The sequence below is a fragment of the Cyphellophora europaea genome, assembly GCF_000365145.1.
Source record: "Cyphellophora europaea CBS 101466 unplaced genomic scaffold supercont1.5, whole genome shotgun sequence".
Classification (NCBI taxonomy): Eukaryota; Fungi; Ascomycota; class Eurotiomycetes; order Chaetothyriales; family Cyphellophoraceae; genus Cyphellophora; species Cyphellophora europaea.
Genome location: NW_008481811.1, coordinates 464,781 through 485,518, shown reverse-complemented (window position 1 = coordinate 485,518; position 20,738 = coordinate 464,781). Strand labels below are relative to the sequence as shown.

The following is a 20,738-nucleotide window of genomic DNA, read 5'->3' as shown; positions in this document are numbered from 1 at the left end:
CGTAGGTTAGCTGGATCGGCGGAATAATTTTTTTTGCTGGGAACTCTGCGATCGGCTGGGGGCGACCAGCGGTAGATTTTTGATGGGGCTTGAGCGGGGCCCGATGCCAATACGGGTACTGCCCTGGGACTCGAAATGAGGGGCCCTCAGAGGGAACCCTGGAGTCTTGCCTACTGCAGTTTAAGCCAGCCGGACGTCATCAGCGCTCGGCTCAACGTAGCCACTGCCCGTGCAGTTGGGGATAGCTTAGCTCCCAAAAAAGATGCCCGCTATTGGAGTCTCAACAACAATACGACACTGCGCAGAAAAAGCAGCCGACCCAATTCGCTGCTCAACGCACGCACAATCACTGTGTCGGGCCGGATCTGCGCATCCAACATTGTCTTACTCCCCGATCGATGGGACGTAGATGGCGGCGGGACCTTAGTTAGCATCGTAGTTTCGCAGATTCAATTGATATACCCAAGCCTACTGCTGTGGCACCTCCACCGCAACTGCCACACATCAGTACCCACGCTTCATCTTCACTCCTTCTGCCTCATCTCCCTCTCACATACGCATCTACTCTTCTGCTGCCCTCTGTACTCTGTACTTTCTAATTCACCATCTCAACCACTCCTTCTCCGCATCATATTCACCTGGTCATCGAACTTGGGACATCGGATTTGTTGGCGCACTCCGATCCCCTTTTTCTGACCCCCTCTTACCTCGATTACTCCGAGTCGACCTGCCTACCCTTTCCACGGCCGATTTTCCTTTCGAATAGTACATGGTTCTAGAGTCTTAGACATTTTCAACATGGCTCCGCCTGCTGTCAACGGCGTCAATGGCGCCAATGGCACCAAATCCTCCTGGCAAGCCCGCCACGATCTCTCGACCAGCAATCCCCATTTCATTGGCGGCAATCGCCTCGAGAAAGCCCGTCCGAGCAAGGTCAAGGATTTCGTTCAAAATTCAGACGGTCATTCCGTCATCACGTCCGTACGTTTCTGCCCCTCGCGGTCTGAGGTCGAAGAGTAAGCTGACGGCGAGTTTCTCTAGGTTCTAATTGCCAATAACGGTATTGCGGCCGTCAAAGAGATTCGCTCCGTGCGAAAATGGGCCTACGAGACGTTCGGCGACGAGAGGGCTATCCAGTTCACTGTGATGGCCACTCCGGAAGATTTGGCTGCGAACGCCGATTACATCAGAATGGCCGATCAATATGTTGAGGTACGCCCGTGTCTGCGTCTGACGGCGAAATATTACCACAGAGCAAAGCTAACATGTCATACAGGTCCCTGGTGGCACAAACAACAACAACTACGCCAATGTCGAGTTAATCGTCGATATTGCTGAGCGTATGGACGTACACGCCGTATGGGCTGGCTGGGGTCACGCCTCCGAGAACCCCAAACTCCCCGAGTCCCTCGCTGCATCTCCCAAAAAGATCATCTTCATTGGTCCTCCCGGCTCTGCGATGCGTTCGCTGGGTGACAAGATTTCCTCCACAATCGTTGCGCAGCATGCGCGCGTACCCTGTATTCCATGGTCTGGCGAAGGCGTGGATGCGGTCGAGGTTGACAAGGAGGGAATTGTGACTGTCTCCGAGGAGACATACGAACAGGGCTGCGTCCACTCGCCAGAGGAGGGTCTTGAGGCCGCAAGGAAAATCGGCTTTCCTGTCATGGTCAAGGCTTCTGAAGGTGGTGGCGGCAAGGGTATCCGAAAAGTCGAAGACGAGACGGATTTCATCTCCCTCTATAATGCGGCTGCGAGCGAAATTCCAGGTTCGCCAATCTTCATCATGAAGCTTGCCGGCAACGCCAGACATTTGGAGGTGCAGCTGCTTGCTGATCAATACGGCAACAACATCTCGCTCTTCGGCAGAGACTGCTCCGTCCAACGGAGACATCAAAAGATCATCGAAGAGGCGCCCGTCACGATCGCAAAGCCAGAGACTTTCCGTGAGATGGAAGCTGCTGCTGTCCGTCTTGGTCAGTTGGTCGGTTACGTTTCGGCTGGTACAGTCGAATACCTCTACTCGCATTCCGACGACAAATTCTACTTCCTCGAGTTGAACCCCCGTCTTCAGGTCGAGCATCCTACTACCGAGATGGTGAGCGGTGTCAACCTGCCAGCTGCGCAACTCCAAGTCGCTATGGGTATCCCTCTTCACCGCATCCGTGACATTCGCTTGTTGTACGGCGTGGACCCCCATACGACCACCGAAGTCGACTTCCACTTCGAAAAGGAGGAGAGCTTCAAGACACAGAGACGCCCTCAGCCCAAGGGCCACACCACCGCTTGCCGTATCACATCTGAAGATCCCGGTGAGGGCTTCAAGCCATCCAGCGGTACTATGCACGACCTGAATTTCAGGTCGAGCTCTAATGTCTGGGGTTATTTCTCCGTGTCTTCAGCTTCCAGCATTCACAGCTTCTCCGACTCCCAGTTTGGTCACATTTTCGCCTACGGAGAAAACCGTGCTGCTTCCCGCAAGCACATGGTCGTGGCGCTGAAGGAGCTGAACATCAGAGGTGACTTCAGAACGACGGTCGAGTACCTTATCAAGCTGCTCGAAACTCCTGCTTTCGAAGACAACACCATTACTACCGCGTGGCTGGACCAGCTGATCACCAACAAGCTTACTGCTGAGCGTCCAGATCCGATGCTGGCTGTCTTGGCAGGTGCTGTAACCAAAGCGCACCTTGCCAGCGAGGCCTGCATCGCCGAATACCGTAAAGGTCTGGAGAAGGGCCAGGTTCCGTCCAAAGATGTGCTCAAGACCGTCTTCCCTGTCGACTTTATCTACGAGGGACATCGCTACAAATTCACCGCAACTCGGTCCAGCCTTGACAGCTACCATATGTTTATCAACGGCTCGAAATGCTCGGTTGGCGTTCGCGCTCTCGCCGACGGTGGTCTTCTGATGCTTTTGGCCGGGCGATCTCATTCCGTGTACTGGAAGGAGGAAGCCACTGCCATCCGAATCAGCGTGGATAGCAAGACCTGCCTGCTTGAGCAAGAGAATGACCCAACCCAGCTTCGCACACCTTCTCCCGGCAAGCTCGTTAAATTCACGGTCGAGAATGGTGATCACGTCAAGGCTGGTCAACCATTCGCAGAAGTCGAGGTCATGAAAATGTACATGCCTTTGATTGCTCAAGAAGATGGTATTGTCCAGTTCATCAAGCAGCCAGGAGCCACTCTCGAGGCTGGCGACATTCTTGGCATCCTTGCTCTGGACGACCCAAGCCGTGTCAAGACTGCTCAGAACTTCAGTGGTCAGCTCCCAGATCTCGGACCGCCCCAGATTGTGGGCAACAAGCCTCCTCAGCGCTTCGCACTTCTGCAGAGTGTGCTCCAGAACATTCTATTGGGCTTCGACAATCAGGTACTGATGGCCTCGACTCTTAAGGAGCTCGTCAAGGTCCTGCGTGATCCTGAGCTACCTTACGGTGAGTGGCAGGCTCAATCGTCTGCGCTCCACTCCCGTACTCCACAGAAGCTGGATGCACTTATTGGGCAAATCGTCGACCGGGCACACTCGCGCAAGGCCGAATTCCCCGCCAAGCAGTTGCTCAAGACGATTAACAAGTTCTGCGACGACAACATGTCTCGAGCCGACGCTACCGCTCTGAAGTCCACTATCGAGCCCTTGCTCACGATCTGCCAAAAGTACGGCGATGGCCTCAAAGCGCATGAGTACTCGGTCTTTACCGGCCTTCTAGACCAGTACTGGCAGGTTGAGAAGCTTTTCTCCTCTGGCAGTCTCCGAGACGAGGATGTTATTCTCAAGCTCCGTGAGGAGCATAAAGATGACCCCCTTGCCGTTGTCCACACTGTCCTGTCTCATACCAGAGTCCAGGCGAAGAACAACCTGATCATTGCCATTCTCGACCTCTACCGACCCAACCAGCCGGGAGTCGGCAATGTCGGCAAGTACTTCAAGCCATCTCTAAAGAGACTGACTGAGCTGGAGTCCCGCGCTACTGCCAGAGTCACCATCAAGGCTCGTGAGGCTTTGATCCAGGCCGCTCTGCCCTCTCTCGAAGAGCGCGCTTCGCAGATGGAGCACATTCTGAAATCTTCTGTCGTCGATTCAAAGTATGGCGAGACTGGTTGGGAGCATCGTGATCCTGACCTGGATGTGCTCAAAGAAGTCGTTGATTCACCCTACACCGTCTTCGACGTTCTGCCGTTGTTCTTCGGTCACTCGGAACCTTGGGTTGCCTTGGCCGCTCTCGAGACCTATATCCGCCGTGCGTACCGCGCGTACACGGTCAAGGAGGTCACTCATCATAACGAGGGTGAGACGCCTTATTTCTTCTCGTGGGACTTCGTTCTGCGGAAGGTTGGCCAGTCCGAATTCGGTCTGCCACTGGCATCGTCCTATCCCTCTGCGCCTTCGACCCCTTCGCAACGGGATGATCCATTCAAGCGTATCACTTCCGTGAGCGATCTGTCCTATCTCAACAAGATGCATGGCGATGAGGAGCCTACTCGGAAAGGTGTTATTGTACCTTGTCTGTACATTGATGAGGCTGATGAGGCCATTGGCCGTGCTGTCGAGGTCTTCCCGAAGACCGGGAAACGCAAGTCAAGTCAAAACGGCCTCATGCCGTCGCTGGAGGGTGCTCGCAAGCCCCAGAAGCCCGAGAACGAGGACGACCTTACCGGTGTTCTCAATGTTGCCATCAGGGACATCGAAGGTATGGGAGATGATGAGGTCTTGGCCAAATGCCAAGAGCTGATCCAGGACAACCGGTCTGACTTCCTTGCCCGTAACATTCGCCGCATCACCTTCATCTGCGGACATGGAGACGGTACCTACCCTGGCTACTTTACCTTCCGCGGCCCTACCTACGAAGAGGATGAGACAATCCGTCACAACGAGCCTGCCCTTGCCTTCCAGCTCGAGCTTGGACGTCTGTCTAAGTTCAAGATCAAGCCCGTCTTCACAGAGAACCGCAACATCCATGTGTACGAGGCCACAGGCAAGACGAATGGTGAGAGCGACCGCGCTGTTGACAAACGATACTTTACTCGCGCCGTTGTGCGCCCAGGCCGCTTGAAGGATGAGGTTCCGACGGCCGATCACCTCATCTCCGAGACCGATCGTCTGGTGAACGACATCTGCGACGCTCTTGAGATTGTCGGCAACAACAACTCGGATCTCAACCACATCTTCATCAACTTCACTCCAGTCTTCCCACTGGTGCCGCGAGATGTCGAAGAGGCTCTCGCCGGCTTCTTGGAACGCTTCGGCCGCAGACTCTGGCGTCTGCGCGTCACTCAAGCCGAAATCCGTATCTTGTGCACTGATCCTGATTCCAGCCTGCCATATCCGCTGCGTGTTATCATCACCAATACCTCGGGTTATGTCGTGGACGTTGAGACGTACGTCGAGAAGAAGTCACGTAGCGGTGAATGGGTCTTCGAAAGCATCGGTGGCACTAAGAAGGTTGGATCCATGCACCTCCTTCCTGTGTCTACTCCCTATTCAACAAAAGAATGGCTCCAACCCAAGCGTTACAAGGCTCATCTCATGGGCACGCAATATGTCTACGACTTCCCCGAGCTCTTCCGTCAAGCCATTGCCAACAGCTGGGCCAAGGCTATTGCCGCAACCCCATCGCTGGCCGAGTCTCGTCCAGAGGTTGGCCAGTGCATCGAATATCAGGAGCTCGTCCTTGACAGCGACAGTGATGGACTCATCGAGGTTGCTCGTGCTCCGGGCATGAACAGCTGCGGTATGGTCGGCTGGATCATCACAGCCAAAACTCCTGAATATCCTCGTGGCCGCCGCATCATCATCGTTGCCAACGACATCACCTATCAGATTGGTAGTTTCGGTCCTCAAGAAGACCGATTCTTCAACAAGTGCACTGAGCTTGCTCGCAAGCTCGGCATCCCGCGCATCTATCTGTCCGCCAACTCGGGTGCTCGCATCGGCATGGCTGACGAGCTCATTCCCCACTTCTCTGTTGCCTGGAACAGCCCTGATAACCAGGCCTCTGGGTTCAAATACCTCTATCTCACCCCTGAGAAGAGAGAGTCTATCAGCTCCAAGGATGTCATCACTGAGGAAATCACTGATGAGGGCGAGACCCGCCATCGTATCACTACTGTTGTGGGTGCCAAGGATGGTCTCGGCGTCGAATGTCTGCGCGGCTCTGGATTGATCGCTGGTGCCACCTCGAGAGCCTACGAGGATATCTTCACACTGACTTTGGTCACCTGCCGATCCGTCGGTATCGGTGCTTACCTCGTCCGCCTTGGCCAGCGTGCCATTCAGATTGAAGGTCAACCCATCATTCTGACTGGTGCTCCAGCTATCAACAAGCTTCTGGGCCGTGAAGTCTACACTTCCAACTTGCAGCTCGGTGGCACTCAAATTATGTACAAGAACGGTGTGTCTCACATGACTGCCAGCGATGACTTCCAGGGTGTCGAGAAGATTGTCGACTGGCTGTCGTTCATTCCCGACAAGAAGGGCCAGCCAGTGCCCATCAGCCCGGCGCAAGACCCTTGGGACCGCGACATCACCTATTTCCCTCCGAGTAAGACGTACGACGTTCGTCATCTAATCGGCGGGCAGCAGACTGACGAGGGTTTCCTCACTGGTCTGTTCGACAAGGACTCGTTCCAAGAAACCCTAGGTGGCTGGGCCAAGACCGTCGTCGCCGGTCGTGCCCGCCTCGGAGGCATTCCTATGGGTGTCATCGCCGTTGAAACTCGCTCTGTCGAGAACATCACACCTGCCGATGCTGCTAATCCCGATTCGATCGAACAGATCACTCAGGAAGCTGGTGGTGTCTGGTATCCCAATTCTGCTTTCAAGACTGCGCAGGCACTCAAGGACTTCAACTTCGGTGAGCAATTGCCCGTTATGATCCTTGCCAACTGGCGTGGTTTCTCGGGCGGTCAGCGCGACATGTACAACGAGGTTCTCAAGTATGGTTCGTACATCGTGGATGCTCTTGTCAAGTATGAGCAGCCTGTCTTTGTGTACATCCCACCGTTCGGTGAGCTGCGCGGTGGTTCATGGGTAAGTCAATTAACTCCTGCTGCCATAACTATACTAATCATGTTCAGGTCGTCGTCGATCCTACCATCAACCCCGAGCAGATGGAGATGTACGCCGATGAGGAGTCGCGCGGTGGTGTTCTCGAGCCGGAGGGTATCGTTGGCATCAAGTACCGCAAGGAGAAGCAACTCGAGACGATGGCTCGTCTTGATGGCGAGTATGCCTCGCTTCGCCAACAGTTGGCCGCGAAGAGCATCAGCTCCGAGCAGCAAGCTGAAATCAAGACCAAGATGAACGAGCGTGAGAAGCTCCTTGGTCCTGTCTACCAGCAGATTGCGCTTCAGTTCGCTGACCTTCACGACCGCGCCGGTCGTATGGAGGCTAAGGGTACAATTCGCATGCCTCTGAAATGGGCCAATGCTCGGCGCTTCTTCTACTGGCGCCTACGTCGCAGGTTGTCTGAGGAGGTGCTTCTCAAACGCCTTGTCAGCTCCGCGAATGCTGGCGTGCCCACGTCATCGGGCATGGTGCAACGCACGCATCACCTTGACATGCTGCGCACATGGTCAGGTCTCCTGGACAAGGAGTTCGAGAAAGATGACAGGAAGGTTGCTGAATGGTACGAGAGTCACCGCAAGGATGTCTATGCCAAGATCGACGCAGTGAAATCGGAAGCCATCAGCAAGAAGGTGGCAGACTTGCTCATCAGCAACAAGGAAGGTGGCCTTCGGGGAGTGCGAGAGGTGCTCAGCCTTGTACCGACGAGCGAGCGGGAGGGTCTGATCAAATACTTGCTTGGAAACTGATTTGTGAAGGACTGGTGCGCGCACGGGTCGATGTGCATTCATTCGTTGGCGAGCGGGTTTGGCTTTTGACATTGATTGGTCTCTGTTTGGTGTATGCTATACGGCGGCATAGGTTAAAGAGACACAGATTATTACGTCAGTCGAGGTGAGCGATCAGGGTAGATCGGTGGCTGCATGGAGGCGATGCCCGGGCTTTGAGCGGAGCGCCAACTGCGATGGGCTAGGGCAGAACGGACCATGCAGCCGTTCGTTCTTGAGGAATCGGGAACCGGAAAAGTGTTAGTGTACTATGATAGAGACGGTTCATTCTACATGCTCTGTGAAAACTTCTGCGTCGATGTATCATGTCTCGATTGCTGCCAAATGGGGGCGTGTTCCGTTTCAATATGACTGTGCCAGTGGTGGGAAGGAGCTGAGTTTCGATATGGCCGCTCACTGCACCGTGGTAACCCATGCGCCCCGTCCGTCGCAAACAGCCCTTCTTGCATGCCCTCTCTTTCCCTCCCTCGACGCGCTAGTCGCCCCCACCATCACCGCCACGACCTCAACTCCCGCCTCCATCCTCCCCCTCTTCCCTTTTCCCAACTTGAATCTCGCCCCTTTCGACCCTCTCTCCCCACCATCGATGCAACGGCGGCGCCCCGGAACACAGCAAGTCGATCGGCGTATCGAGCAAGAAGCGATCGATGACTTCGGGATCCGCGACGCCCAGGTCGTCCATGCGGAACAGGCGCTGGCCGTAGCGGGACAGGAAGCCGCTAAAGTTGGGTTGGATGTTCGGGTGGCGCAGCAGGGAGAAGCCGCGCTCTAGGAAGCCGGTGCCTTGGGCGGTTTCCATTTGCGGGAATGCTGGTGCTGTGTGTGGCGGGGGGGTTTTCGTTAGCCGCGTGTAAAAGTGGTTGAGAAACTGATTGGGAGGTAAGGGAGGGTTCGGTGGTGACTTCTCTTTGGGGTTGGGGGGGATAACTCACCCATGCCAAAGCGAATCATCTCCCGCTCGGTTTCGAGGACTTGGTATTTGGAGAAGATGGAGTCGACGGTCTCGAGCTTGCGGGCGTGGATGTGCATGTTGTAGAGATTGACTTCGAAGTTGATGCCTTGGTCAAGCCAGACGGTCCAGAAGTCGGTGGCGTGGGCGGCCGAGACGTACGAATAGAGGTCGTTGATGATGGGCTTTTCGATTATCCATTCGACGCTGGGGAAGGGATTAGGTCTTGGCGTGGGGTGAAGGATAAGGAGGGGGAGCGGGAGCGGAAGAGGAGGGAGGGAGGGAGGCAGGGCTTCTGGGTCCCTTGGCTTACCTCTCAAGCGTCCAAAAGGGGAGGCCGAAGGACTCGATGGACCGACCCAAGACCATTGCCGTGTTGTTCATGATCTCGTGTTGGCCTTGGTTCTTGGACATGCGCGAGCGCCAGATAGTGGGGTGCTTTACGTACGTATCGAAGGTGTTGCGGATGCTAAAGGGACGGACAGCAATGGCCTCTGAGTCGAGCCAAAGAGCCCAGTCATAGTCGAAATGGAAGGCAGCGGAGAGTTTCTTGATGGACTGGTAGATGTACTTGCCGCGGTGGGCGAGCAAGGGACCCGTGTCGTTAGTACTAATGCCTTCGGTTTTTTGGAGTGTAGGTGGGAGGACGTCGTATAGGGTGACGATGGTGGCTCGTGGGTTGGGGCCGTTGATGTTTCCTGGCGGCGTGTCGAAGCGGCTGAAGGTTGAGTGGCAGGGTTCGAGTTGGGAGAGGAGAAGTTCGAGGTCTTGGAGCTCTTGGTAGTCTGAGACTATGATGTTGAAGTCGACTTCTTGGAAATCGGTACAGAGGCATTTTAGGGACTGGAAAAAGTCTACAACGAAGGCGAAATGGCCTGACTGGGGAAAAGGTGGATTAGCAAAGCACGAGAAGGAGGTCTCGATGGGTGTGGCTATACGAAGGTCGGCAGGAGGATGGCATATCGCAACCCCTTGGTGTTTGTGGTGCTGGGTACAATTGGATCACTTGTGTTCAGCGCCACGAGTCTGTCACGGTAGAGATCTTCCTCAACAGTTTGCGGTGGATATGCGTTGAGCTGGAACGGGATGAAGTCTTCTTGTGAAGGTGATAATATCGTGTACGTCGAGGCGGATGTGAAGATGAGCAAGATCGAGACTGCTGCAAGAGCGGCGATGGCCATGTACCGGAAGCCCCTAGCACACGTGAGCTATCATATATTAATCAATTTTCGTGTCATACCGGCTCGAAGAACCTGTTTCCTCCGTACCATCGTCAGTCGTAGTGGCCCACTTGGCCTCGGAGACTGGTAGAGCAGTGTATTTCGACGCCATGGGGGTGTCAGGGAGGACTCGCGTCTGATGCGTGAAGAGAAGGCAGGTAGTGAGCGAGAATCAGGAGAAAAAGGTAAGCCAGACCACCGTGCTGCATTCCGTCGCGTGCAGTACGCTGTACACAAGCCATTGATACGTGACTTGCACACGATGGTCCGTGGGTGTCCGAAATGGAAAGGTTGTTTTGGAAAATGCTTCAAGGGCACGTTCAAGAACACTTTGGTACTTCTAGGAAATGAATGGCCGCAAATACGAGCTTGACGATACAGGCGTCCTATGACTAGGTGCTGGTCGTTATCTCACTCAGCGCGCTCTTTCATCCTCGCTTGAGAGAGATTCTGGAGCGATGAACTGTAGTCAATCGATTAAGCGCGGCTACCGGTGAGTTTGCAGGGTGGCCTTGTAGAAGCCCCAACACATGCTGCAAACATAGTTTGGCTTGGTTTCTGGTGGATTCAACTCAGTAATCGCAGACTGGGGATGCGGCTGTGAGGTGGCCTGGATGGTAAGAAGCACAACCCAATGCCAACGAACATTATTGCGCGTCGAACGCTGTGGCTTGGAGAATGAGGGGACCTCGCCGCAGCCGCTCGATCCGACACGGTCCACTATGAGTGCTTCGAACGTCCCGTGCAATAGCAAATTCTTCCGTTGGAGCTTTGTTGGGACGCAGAAAATCTGGTAGTTGGACGTACTGGTACATTTATGCAGGAATTTGACACGACCCCTCGTCTTGCGGCTGTGCAGTGTTATGGAGGCACTCAGTGATCCAATAGGAAGCCACCTCCGCAGTGGCTTGCCGTGAACTCGCGATCGGAGATCCCCCGAACTCGAGGACTGGTAGCATGCGCTTTTGTCAAAAGTCCATGTTGCGACTGGTTGCGGCTCTTGACCCAGAAAATGGGATGCCCGTGTAAGCAACGGCCGCATGGCCCGAAAGCTGGATCAAGAGACTCCCAGTCAAAAATCGGGTCGACCTGCTTGAGGCTTTGCGCTGACAGCGCAACCCCCCATCGTGCTTTGGCATACACAATTAAACCTGCTTTTGAACATGTAGATCGCCAGATCTCCCCCTCCAAGATTCAGCGTTGGATCTCCTCCCACCTCTCCAGGAGCGACGACCCCACGTTGAGAGTCGACCGTGAGTGAAAATATCGGTGAACGGCCAAATCCCGTCACGCGTGCTTTTCGGCGCAGACGGTATCAATAATATATACACGGATCATGGACAGAGAGAGTCTATTTCAAATTGCCCCGCCGCAACCAGCGTTGAATTCTTCTTCGTCCAGGGTATTGAGATCATAGAAGCCCCCACCCAGCACCCGAAGCAGGGAGTCAGGGACCCTCCATAGGCGAGTGTACCGCTAATAGGCACGCCCCAAGAACGCTCCACACCCGTCAAGCCACACCTGGCCTTGTCCTGCCCTTCTCGTCAGCCGACAGGTGCACTCTGCCTCGTCAAGCACGCCTCATAAGTCATTTTGCGTCGCAGGTTCCATTGTCACGGCGCAGCGTTCGAGGAAGTTGCGACTAGGTGCCTTCATTTTATTAGAACTTGACCACACCTCAACACGGTGCCGAAAGTGAGCCTCGACAACCACCGTCACCACCCCTACATTTGCTGCGCAGCAACATCCTCACATTCGTATCTGCTTTTCAGTATCTGTGCCGCTACTACTACCCCGAATATATTCTTCCGTCGCCCTTTCCTCGCTGGCCTTCGCGACTCTACTATCGCGCCTACACCTCTCGTCCACGCATGGTGGTGACTCTTCGCACCTGATCTGGCGTTCTGCGCCCCTCTGCCGCCAGATCATGCTGGCTTAACAGCTTGAAAGACCAAGGACCTCTGGTCCTCACATATTTTTCGGTCTTTGATCAATAGGAGGGCACATCAAGGCTTTTAGGCCTCGACACCATGTCAAGCCCACAGGACACAGATCCTTCTCCCACAGGCTCCGGCACCACCTCCCATTTTCCGCCTGGGCCTCGACAGACCACTGTATCCATGTTCACTGGCCGCCCCGCTCTGGCTCACCATGAAAACCTCACGACGAACGAACCAGACCGCCCACCTGTCTCAAGGTCCGGGGCCCGAACTCCTGGGGAAGGGCGAATTAGCTCGTCATTCACGGCGAGAGAGGCGCCTGTGTCTATGTTCACTGGCAGAGGAGATCATGCCACATCCCCTCCAAGAGCCTCCAATGATCCCTCGGACGCCTTGAGCCCGGGATCTATCGACCGCGTCTTTCCCATCCGTTCGGCCGTCTCCATTGACCCAACTGTCACCACCCCCATGTACCGCAATGAGTCTTCTGAAGGTTTCCCGGGCCTCAGAATAGGTGGCGATATTGCTGGTCGGAGAGAGTTGAACCGCACTGCCACCGACCGATCAGCATCTCCATCTCCTTCTACGGCTATCGGCTCTCCGCGGCAGCGCCCAGTCAGTCCAGGAGGACGACGTGAGTCGGCATCGATGCAACGCAGATCTACCGATCAGACCTTGGACCGGCGTAGGACGTCTCTTTCCACTCATCGTGACCTGTCTCCAGTAGACAATCGAGTCATTACCAACATGTTGGGAGATGAAGAGGCAGATGCCAATGACGGCATATCGAGCAAGTCGGGTACTGCCTCAAAGGCGAGCTCTATGCGCAACGAAGGTGGCATCATGACTGCGCGTTTCAAACATCTCGTCACCGATGGCGGCCACTCGGTGATTACTGGGCGAGACGGCGAGACCTTGCAACGATGTGAAGACGAGCCCATTCACATTCCAGGCGCCATTCAGGGATTTGGTCTCCTGATCGCTTTCAAAGAAGAAAATGGGAAGCTGGTTGTTCGGGTTGTGAGCGAAAACTCGGCCAAAATCATCGGGTATACCCCTGCTCAACTTTTCAAGCTTGACAACTTTCTCGACATTTTTACCGAAGAGCAAGCCGACAATCTTCTTGATCATCTCGATTTTATTCGTGACGACGAGGCCGCCGATGTCGTGGCCAATGGCCCAGAAGTTTTCATGATTTCAATACGGCCACCTCAACATCGCACTCGAAAATTGTGGTGCGGCATCCATATGTGCCCGTCGGATAAAGACCTGGTGGTGTGTGAATTCGAGATCGAAGATGATCAGGAAAATCCGCTCGTGCCTTTCGACGAGGGCACGCCAGAACCTCCAGAGGACACTCTCGGCAGCCAGCCGACCGCCGAGGAGCTGGCTGAGAGCACAGTCAATGCCAGCAAGCCGCTGCGTGTGTTGCGCAGTGCTCGCAAGAAGCGTGGGGAAGCAGCCGCTATGGAGGTTTTCAACATCATGTCTCAAGTGCAAGAGCAGATGGCCAATGCACCAAACTTGCAGATTTTTCTGAAAGTCTTGATAGGTGTTGTCAAAGAGTTGTCGGGTTTTCACCGAGTCATGATCTATCAATTCGATCAGGCGTGGAATGGAAGAGTTGTCGCAGAACTGGTCGACCCTCGAGCCACGAAGGATTTGTACAAAGGCCTGAATTTTCCTGCGTCCGATATACCAAAACAGGCGCGAGACCTCTACAAGATGAACAAGGTCCGCCTTCTATACGATCGGGATCAAGAAACCGCACGCCTGGTGTGCCGCTCTGCTGCCGATCTTGAGACCCCTCTCGACATGACTTATGCCTACCTTCGAGCCATGTCACCAATCCACCTGAAGTACCTTGGGAACATGGCTGTACGGTCATCCATGTCCATCGCTATTAACGCCTTTGGTGAACTCTGGGGTCTGATAGCTTGCCATTCTTACGGTTCCAAGGGCATGCGAGTATCGTTCCCTATTCGCAAGATGTGTCGGCTTGTTGGCGATACCGCTTCGCGGAATATAGAACGCCTCTCTTACGCTTCCCGGCTACAAGCCAGGAAGTTGATCAACACCACCTCTTCTTCCGCGAATCCGGGTGGCTACATTGTAGCGTCTTCTGAGGACCTCCTGAAACTTTTCGATGCGGATTTCGGAGCACTCTCGATTCGGGATGAAACCAAGGTCATGGGCAGCCCTCAAGGCAATCTTCAGGAAATCTTAGCCATGGTAGAATACTTGCGGCTGAAGAGGCTGAATGCTGTCATGACATCACAGGACATTGCAACCGATTTTCCCGATCTTCGATACGCTCCAGGTATGAAGACGCTCGCAGGCGTCCTGTACGTTCCGCTGTCCAACGGTGGCAATGATTTTATTGTCTTCTTTCGCAGAGGCGTTTTGCAGGAGGTGAAGTGGGCTGGCAATCCCTACGAAAAGTTCATTAAGGAAGGCACCGAGGGGTACCTCGAGCCTCGCAAAAGTTTCAAAACTTGGAGCGAGACAATCATCGGTCGATGTCGTGACTGGACGGAAGAAGAGGTCGAGACGGCTTCTGTACTCTGTCTGGTCTATGGCAAGTTCATTGAGGTTTGGCGCCAGAAAGAGGCCGCACTCCAGAACAGCCAACTCACACGGCTCTTATTGGCCAATTCGGCCCACGAGGTTCGAACACCTCTCAACCACATCATTAACTACCTCGAGATTGCACTGGAGGGTGCACTTGACAGCGAGACGCGCGATAACCTAGCCAAGTCGCACTCTGCCTCCAAATCACTTGTCTACGTCATCAACGATCTACTTGATCTCACCAAAGCTGAAGGTGGAAAAGACCTGGTCAAAGACGAGCCATTCGATTTGATCGCGACGCTCAAAGAAGCCTCAGACCCATTCGCTGGGGATGCACACCGGAAGGGGCTCGAGTATACCGTCTTCCTCAATGAAGATCTCCCCGCTAACGTCATTGGAGATACGAGACGAGTCCGCCAAGTGGTGTCCAATCTCATTGCGAACGCAGTGCAACATACGTCGTCTGGTTTTGTGAAGGTTGAAGCGTCCCTGGCCGAGGCTATGACCCAGCGGGTGGAGATCGAAATAGTGGTCGAAGACTCTGGTGCTGGCATGTCGCAGAAGAAAGTGGACGCTCTCTTCCGAGAATTGGAAGAAGTCTCGTACGAGCTCGATGTAAGTGATACGAAGATGCTCGAGAATGATCCTTTCACGGATGCGGAAAGTGCCGACCTCCCTGCCCTCGGCCTCGGCCTAGCCGTTGTCGCACGTACGATACGCACCATGAATGGCCAGTTGCGCCTCAAGACAGAAGTAGGTAAAGGCTCCCGCTTTGTCATTCAGCTTGGCTTCGCAGAGCAGATGCTGCAGATACAGGGTCCCAAAACTCCCTCGCTGAGGAAAGCGCCCTCATTGTCCTCGTCAAGTCCAGGCAAGCTTTTGGGTCAACCAGTCGAGGGTGAGGTCACTTTGATCAACCGTGCTCAGTCTCCACGACGACCATCAGAGGCCGTGGTTCGGCGGTACAGTGCTGATAGCGTCAAGAGCACAAACAGTAAAACCAGCTTGAAAAGTCAAAAGAGTCACAGGAGTGCTGCCAGTGTACACAGCAACACCAGTCAGAAGAGCGATGCGGATAGACTCATTGACGCCATTCAGCAGCCTCTTCACCTGAGAGACGGCGAGGAAGGCACCACCAGTCCTCGATCAGAAACTCCTGGAAAGCATGGTTCCCGAGTGTCGCAGTCGTATCCATTGCCCGACGGCACGAGTCCCACTGGGCCGCCGCGGCCGAGCAGCCTGGGCTCTGCAAGAGAGCTGAAATCGTCCATGGTTCGAGTGCCTGGCCAAGAAAAGGTTACCGACTCCGGTGTACCAGTCAGAGCTGTGCGATTGCCCGAGGAGGCAATGCAGAAACCATCGGATAGATCACGACCGTCTAGTTCAAGAGTGATGTTTGAAGATCAAACCAGGATGGTGCAGTCACCGGAGCCACAACCAGATCCCATCGCTGTGGACAAATACCACGTTCTCGTGGCAGAAGATGATCCCATCAACAGCAAAATAATGAAGAAGAGGCTAGAAAAACTCGGTCACCAAGCGTACATGACTGTCAATGGTGAAGACTGTGCTTCGGCGCATGGAGAACAAGCCTCGTCTTTTGATGCCGTTTTGATGGATCTTCAGGTACGTTGAGTGCTGCCGAGCACCGATGACAGGCTAACATATAGCAGATGCCCATAGTGGACGGCCACAGTTCCACCAAGATGATTCGATCATTCGAGAAGACCCATCCCGGTGGATGTCTTTCTCAGCGCGCCCAGTGCAATCGCCGAATCCCAATTTTTGCTGTATCTGCATCTCTCGTGGAGAAGGACCGACAAAAGTACATCAATATAGGGTTCGACGGGTGGATATTAAAGCCTGTGGACTTCAAACGTGTTGATCAGCTGCTTAAGGGCATAGTTGATGATGACATACGCAACAACTGTTTGTACGAGCCTGGTAAATGGGAACAAGGAGGATGGTTCATGCACAAGGACGACAGGGACGACGCCTTTTCTGTGGATACACACCCAAGTCAGCACAACCCGACGCAAGAGACAGAGGATGCACAACAGGAAGGCCGAACAAGTGAATCTGGCGATGTCGACAACGAGGCTAGTCCAGCGGGAAGCATCACCCCGAAGCCTGACTCGGCGACAATCGCGCCCGGGCAGGAGTAGGAAGCACAACGGAGATCGTCTCCGCGGATTTGAATTGGCGAAGGGTTATCTCATGACGGCGCATGCGCGAACTCAGCATATATTTGACATGGACTACAACGCATGCATGGCATAGGTGATTTGGGATGGAACGGTGCCGCAGAACCCTGCCTATGCTTAGAGCGTGTCAACGAACAATGGCGCTGTATTACTTTGGTGGAATGTGTACCGATGATCAATAGACTGAAGGCTGCGGCCCACGCACTGTAGGGGAGAAGCATGGTCAATTGGATGTGACACCAGATATTTCTGTACAGTCAACGACGAATGGCCCAACGTTCGAGATCAGTGAGCCCTCTTTTCCGTACCGAAGATGGAGAGCAGTTAGCGGTCGTAGTTTGATGACTCACCAGCTAGGTATGCCGTAACTCGGACAGTACAGTTCGGCAACGTAGCACGAAACGGCCAGTTTCGTCACGCTGCTCGAAGAATCGTGAAGTGACTCGACGGCATTACAGAGTAGCTCGATCGTTTGAGACTCTTATCTACTAGCTCAGCTCAGCTCATTTCGTTGTTGTTGAATTGCATGTGGAAATGGAAAAATAATGGGACTCGCCCGCTCACCGCCAATATGCCGGCTGGGCGGCGGGGACGGATGGATCTACTAACCATCATATGCATTTCGTGCATTTCTACGACGTGACACGAGCAACGACGTGAATTTGGAAGAGAAAAGACCGCACACCGCACCGCAAGAAGAGAGCTGTTTGCCAAAGCAATGCAAAGGACAGTAAAGCAAATCAAACGGCTTCGCCTATTCTCGAACCGGAGAGGAGGGGGCCGCACACACACACACCGCAACTCCCAGCCTGCATCACCCACCGCAAATCCACCCGCAGACAGCGCACCGCTTGCTTGCTTGCTGTCTGCGGTCTACTGGGCGGCCCCGGCTGCCGGGCGAAAGATTATGTTCTAGGCCTGTCATTGTCTTTTGAGAACGTTGGGTTCCTTTTGAAATGAATGAATGAATGAATTGTTCCCTACCTTTGTTTGTTCCTCCGGTCTGACCTAGTCTGTTTCAACCCGGTCCCGTTTTCCTGGGACGGGGATTCAGCGTGTCTGATCAGGTTGCGAGAGACTCTTCTGAACCGCTGGACAGGATAACGCGCGTGGTGTACGCCCGCCAGCTTTTTTGGGGAAGCGATTCCGTCAGAATAGTCCATGGCTGCCTTGTCCTTGCCAACGCCACGGAGTGGACTGGGACCGCTGGGCTTGGCGACGTGCGGGATGGGGATTTTTGGAACACCACTAATCCTGGAGTTGGTGCGTCGACGGAGGGGGCGGCAAGTACAGCAGAGAGGGAAGACGGTGGTGGAAACGGAGACGGTCACGAGGGGGTTGGATCTGGGGCAGGGGTGGGAAATGGGAGAGCGCGGTGTGGCTGCTACGAGATGTACAAAAGCAGCGAGTGAGGAGCATGTGGCTGTGGCAGTCGAGGGTACGAGCGTGATGGCTCGTCCATCTTCCTCCTCTTCACTGTCAGATACAACAAGATCCTCCTCGCGTGATAGTGCACGCAGCAGCTGTGCGGCAACGGCTTCGTTCTCCTCGCCACAGCCGCCATCACCACCTTCACAACAACAACAACAACAACAACAACAACAACCACCCACAATTTGCTATAGGATCCGCAAAGCCACCCCCGACGACATCCCCTACCTCCCAGACGTCGAGCGCTCGGCGGGCGAAGTCTTCCGTTCCATTGAGGGTCTGGAGTCCTTGGCCGACGACGATCCCATGCCGGAGGAAGTACTGCGGTGTTATGCTGAGGCGGGATGGGTTTGGGTTGCTACCGTTGCTTGGGATGATAGGAGGAATGGAGGTAAGAATGAGGAAGAAGAGGAGAATGAGTCGGTGCAAGAGGTAGTGGGGTTTCTGGCCTGCTTTCCCATCGTGTCACAGCGGCGACAGGCACAGGTACAGCCTCAGCAGCTACCCACTCCACAGCGACCGGAGGCGGAAGGCACAGAATCAGAGACTCAAGCGTACCTCCACATCGCCGAGCTCTCGGTGCACGCCTCGCACCAGAAGCGCGGCCTGGGCGGCCGCTTGCTGGATACCATGTTCGTCGAGGTCGCTGAGGGGCCGGTCGTATCGTGCGCTACTATTGCCGTAGGCGGTGGCGAGGAGGAACAGGGTGACGACGAGGAAGCGCTGTCACAGAGACAGGGACAGGCATGTGATGCAGAACATGGTGGTGAGGGGGCGCGCGGGCTCGGGAGCGACGAAGATGGCGGTGAAGATGAGGCGGAGACTGAGGGTGAGACTCTTGGAACGCAAAGAGGGTGGCGGGCGAGGAGAAGGGTCAAGGCAAGGATCAGGGGCTACAGCCTGACGACGTACCGGCACCTCAGCTTCAACAGGCCGTTCTACGAGCGGATAGGGTTTCGGGAAGTGAGCGTGGGGGATATTGAGGGGGTGGTGGGGGCGAGGGGGAGGGAGTTGTGGGAGCAGGAGCAGAGGAGTATTGTGTTGAGGGAGACGCGGTGTTGGATGGTGAGGGCGTTGTCTTAGGTGTCGTTCATTCGATATCGGTACAAATGTGAATGACATGGCCGTAACGTATATGAAAAGCAACTCCCGCCAACACCATGCTTCCCACGCCTGCACGAGGGTAAGGACTCTAGCCTCAATTCGCTCCCAATTGACACTCAAAGAAATCAACTTTCCCGTCTTATCATGCCTTTGGCCGTCTCCCGGAAGCTGATGCCGCCGAAGAGCCAGTCATTCCCGTGGCGACCGTAGTGATCAAGGCTGCCCTTTTCCTTCTGGCGTTTTTGAAAGAAAGTCGCGTCTCGTGGGAGCTGCTGAAGGGTGGGAACGGAGCCTTCAGATTTGTGACGCGGTTTCTGTGGTCCGGCCGGTGCGGTTTTAGTATGGTGCAGGCCGGCTTCTGGAGCAGGGGACTTTGACCGGGAGCGATTGAAGATGGTGTCAAAGGTGATAGAGCGGGTCGGAGAACGGATGGTGTTCTGAGCGCCGTTGTTTTCAGGTGAGGTGGGAGATGTAGTTGAAGCAGGGCTTGTGAGGGGGGATGAGAGATCTGATGGTGATCGAGGGTCGGGAGAGGTCGAGGCTCTGCTCCCAAAGGTGAGTGTCAGAACACTCGGCTTGGAAGGCATTGTTGCTGTGCTGGTAATGTGAGTGTCTTGGTTAGATGCTGAAGCAGCGTACGCAGCGATGTTGGGAGCAGGTTCAATATCAACAACTTGATCAACCCCGCCGTCCAAGCGTCTAGTCGTGGTTACACACGTGTGCACGGACTGTCCATTGGCCTCCTAGCTCTGGTGTCCTTTTCCGAGGGTCAAATACGACGATGCAGGGTTGATGACAATCAAGATCATTGGAGGGTCGGCAAAGAGCAGCTGACATTTCCGCCAGGCGCTCCTAGCGGTGCAGTGTGGGCGTTAGCTGGTGCGGTAGGGGTTTGGGGGGGGGGTACGAGGTCAAGTTTCCTGCTGGCGTCGTGCATCGTATCTTGCTGTCACAGCGCGACTGCCGAGAGCTCACCGGTTTCCCTGTCGTCCTTTCTGCTGCTGCCATGTGACAAGACCATCGATGCCCACACCACGTCCTTGATTCAAACAACCATGATAGATGTTCATCAGATTCGTTGCAAGCCTACTCATCGAATCTCCACCGGATGACGCCTCGTCGTGCATGTCAACCCAAGCCTTTCCGCGGCCATGAGTTTCGGGGCCAGCTCATGCAGCGCATCGCTTCGCTCAGCCGCTCTTCTTGGCCTGCAGAAAGATGCCTGGAATGATTGGAATACACCAAAGGCCTAGGCCTCACAGACCCGCTCCTAGGGCCACGATCGATGAACCCGCCCTCCTCCAACGACTGCGGGGCTAGGTGCTCCTAGGCTACCACACAATTCTCCGCTTCCACGAGCCACGACTGGTCTTCCTTCTTCGATGCCCTGCGCCATGACATGCCACTGCTGCCACTGGTCCGCCGAAACAGCCGCTTCCTCCATGGCTTGGGAGGTGACCTT

General features: G+C 54.8%; 4 protein-coding genes across 4 annotated transcripts; 3 read left to right on the top strand and 1 right to left on the bottom strand.

Moving 5' to 3' along the window:
* Window positions 1–798: 798 nt before the first annotated feature.
* Window positions 799–7,818, top strand: HMPREF1541_05454 (uncharacterized protein; the record flags this gene model as incomplete). Its single annotated transcript, XM_008719794.1, has 4 exons — window positions 799–981; window positions 1,042–1,212; window positions 1,277–7,033; window positions 7,081–7,818. The coding sequence occupies 4 exons, from the start codon at window positions 799–801 to the stop codon at window positions 7,816–7,818; spliced, it is 6,849 nt and encodes a 2,282-aa protein (XP_008718016.1).
* A 544-nt stretch (window positions 7,819–8,362) lies between these two features.
* On the bottom strand, window positions 8,363–10,138 carry HMPREF1541_05453 (uncharacterized protein; the record flags this gene model as incomplete). Its single annotated transcript, XM_008719793.1, has 5 exons — window positions 8,363–8,673; window positions 8,790–9,013; window positions 9,120–9,685; window positions 9,745–10,000; window positions 10,047–10,138. 5 exons carry the CDS (start codon window positions 10,136–10,138, stop codon window positions 8,363–8,365), a joined length of 1,449 nt encoding a protein of 482 aa, XP_008718015.1.
* A 1,918-nt stretch (window positions 10,139–12,056) lies between these two features.
* HMPREF1541_05452 (uncharacterized protein) lies at window positions 12,057–16,702 on the top strand (the record flags this gene model as incomplete). The annotated part of the gene is made up of 2 exons (XM_008719792.1): window positions 12,057–16,163; window positions 16,211–16,702. The coding sequence occupies 2 exons, from the start codon at window positions 12,057–12,059 to the stop codon at window positions 16,700–16,702; spliced, it is 4,599 nt and encodes a 1,532-aa protein (XP_008718014.1).
* A 1,488-nt stretch (window positions 16,703–18,190) lies between these two features.
* On the top strand, window positions 18,191–19,255 carry HMPREF1541_05451 (uncharacterized protein; the record flags this gene model as incomplete). The annotated part of the gene is made up of 1 exon (XM_008719791.1): window positions 18,191–19,255. The coding sequence occupies one exon, from the start codon at window positions 18,191–18,193 to the stop codon at window positions 19,253–19,255; it is 1,065 nt and encodes a 354-aa protein (XP_008718013.1).
* Window positions 19,256–20,738: the final 1,483 nt, after the last annotated feature.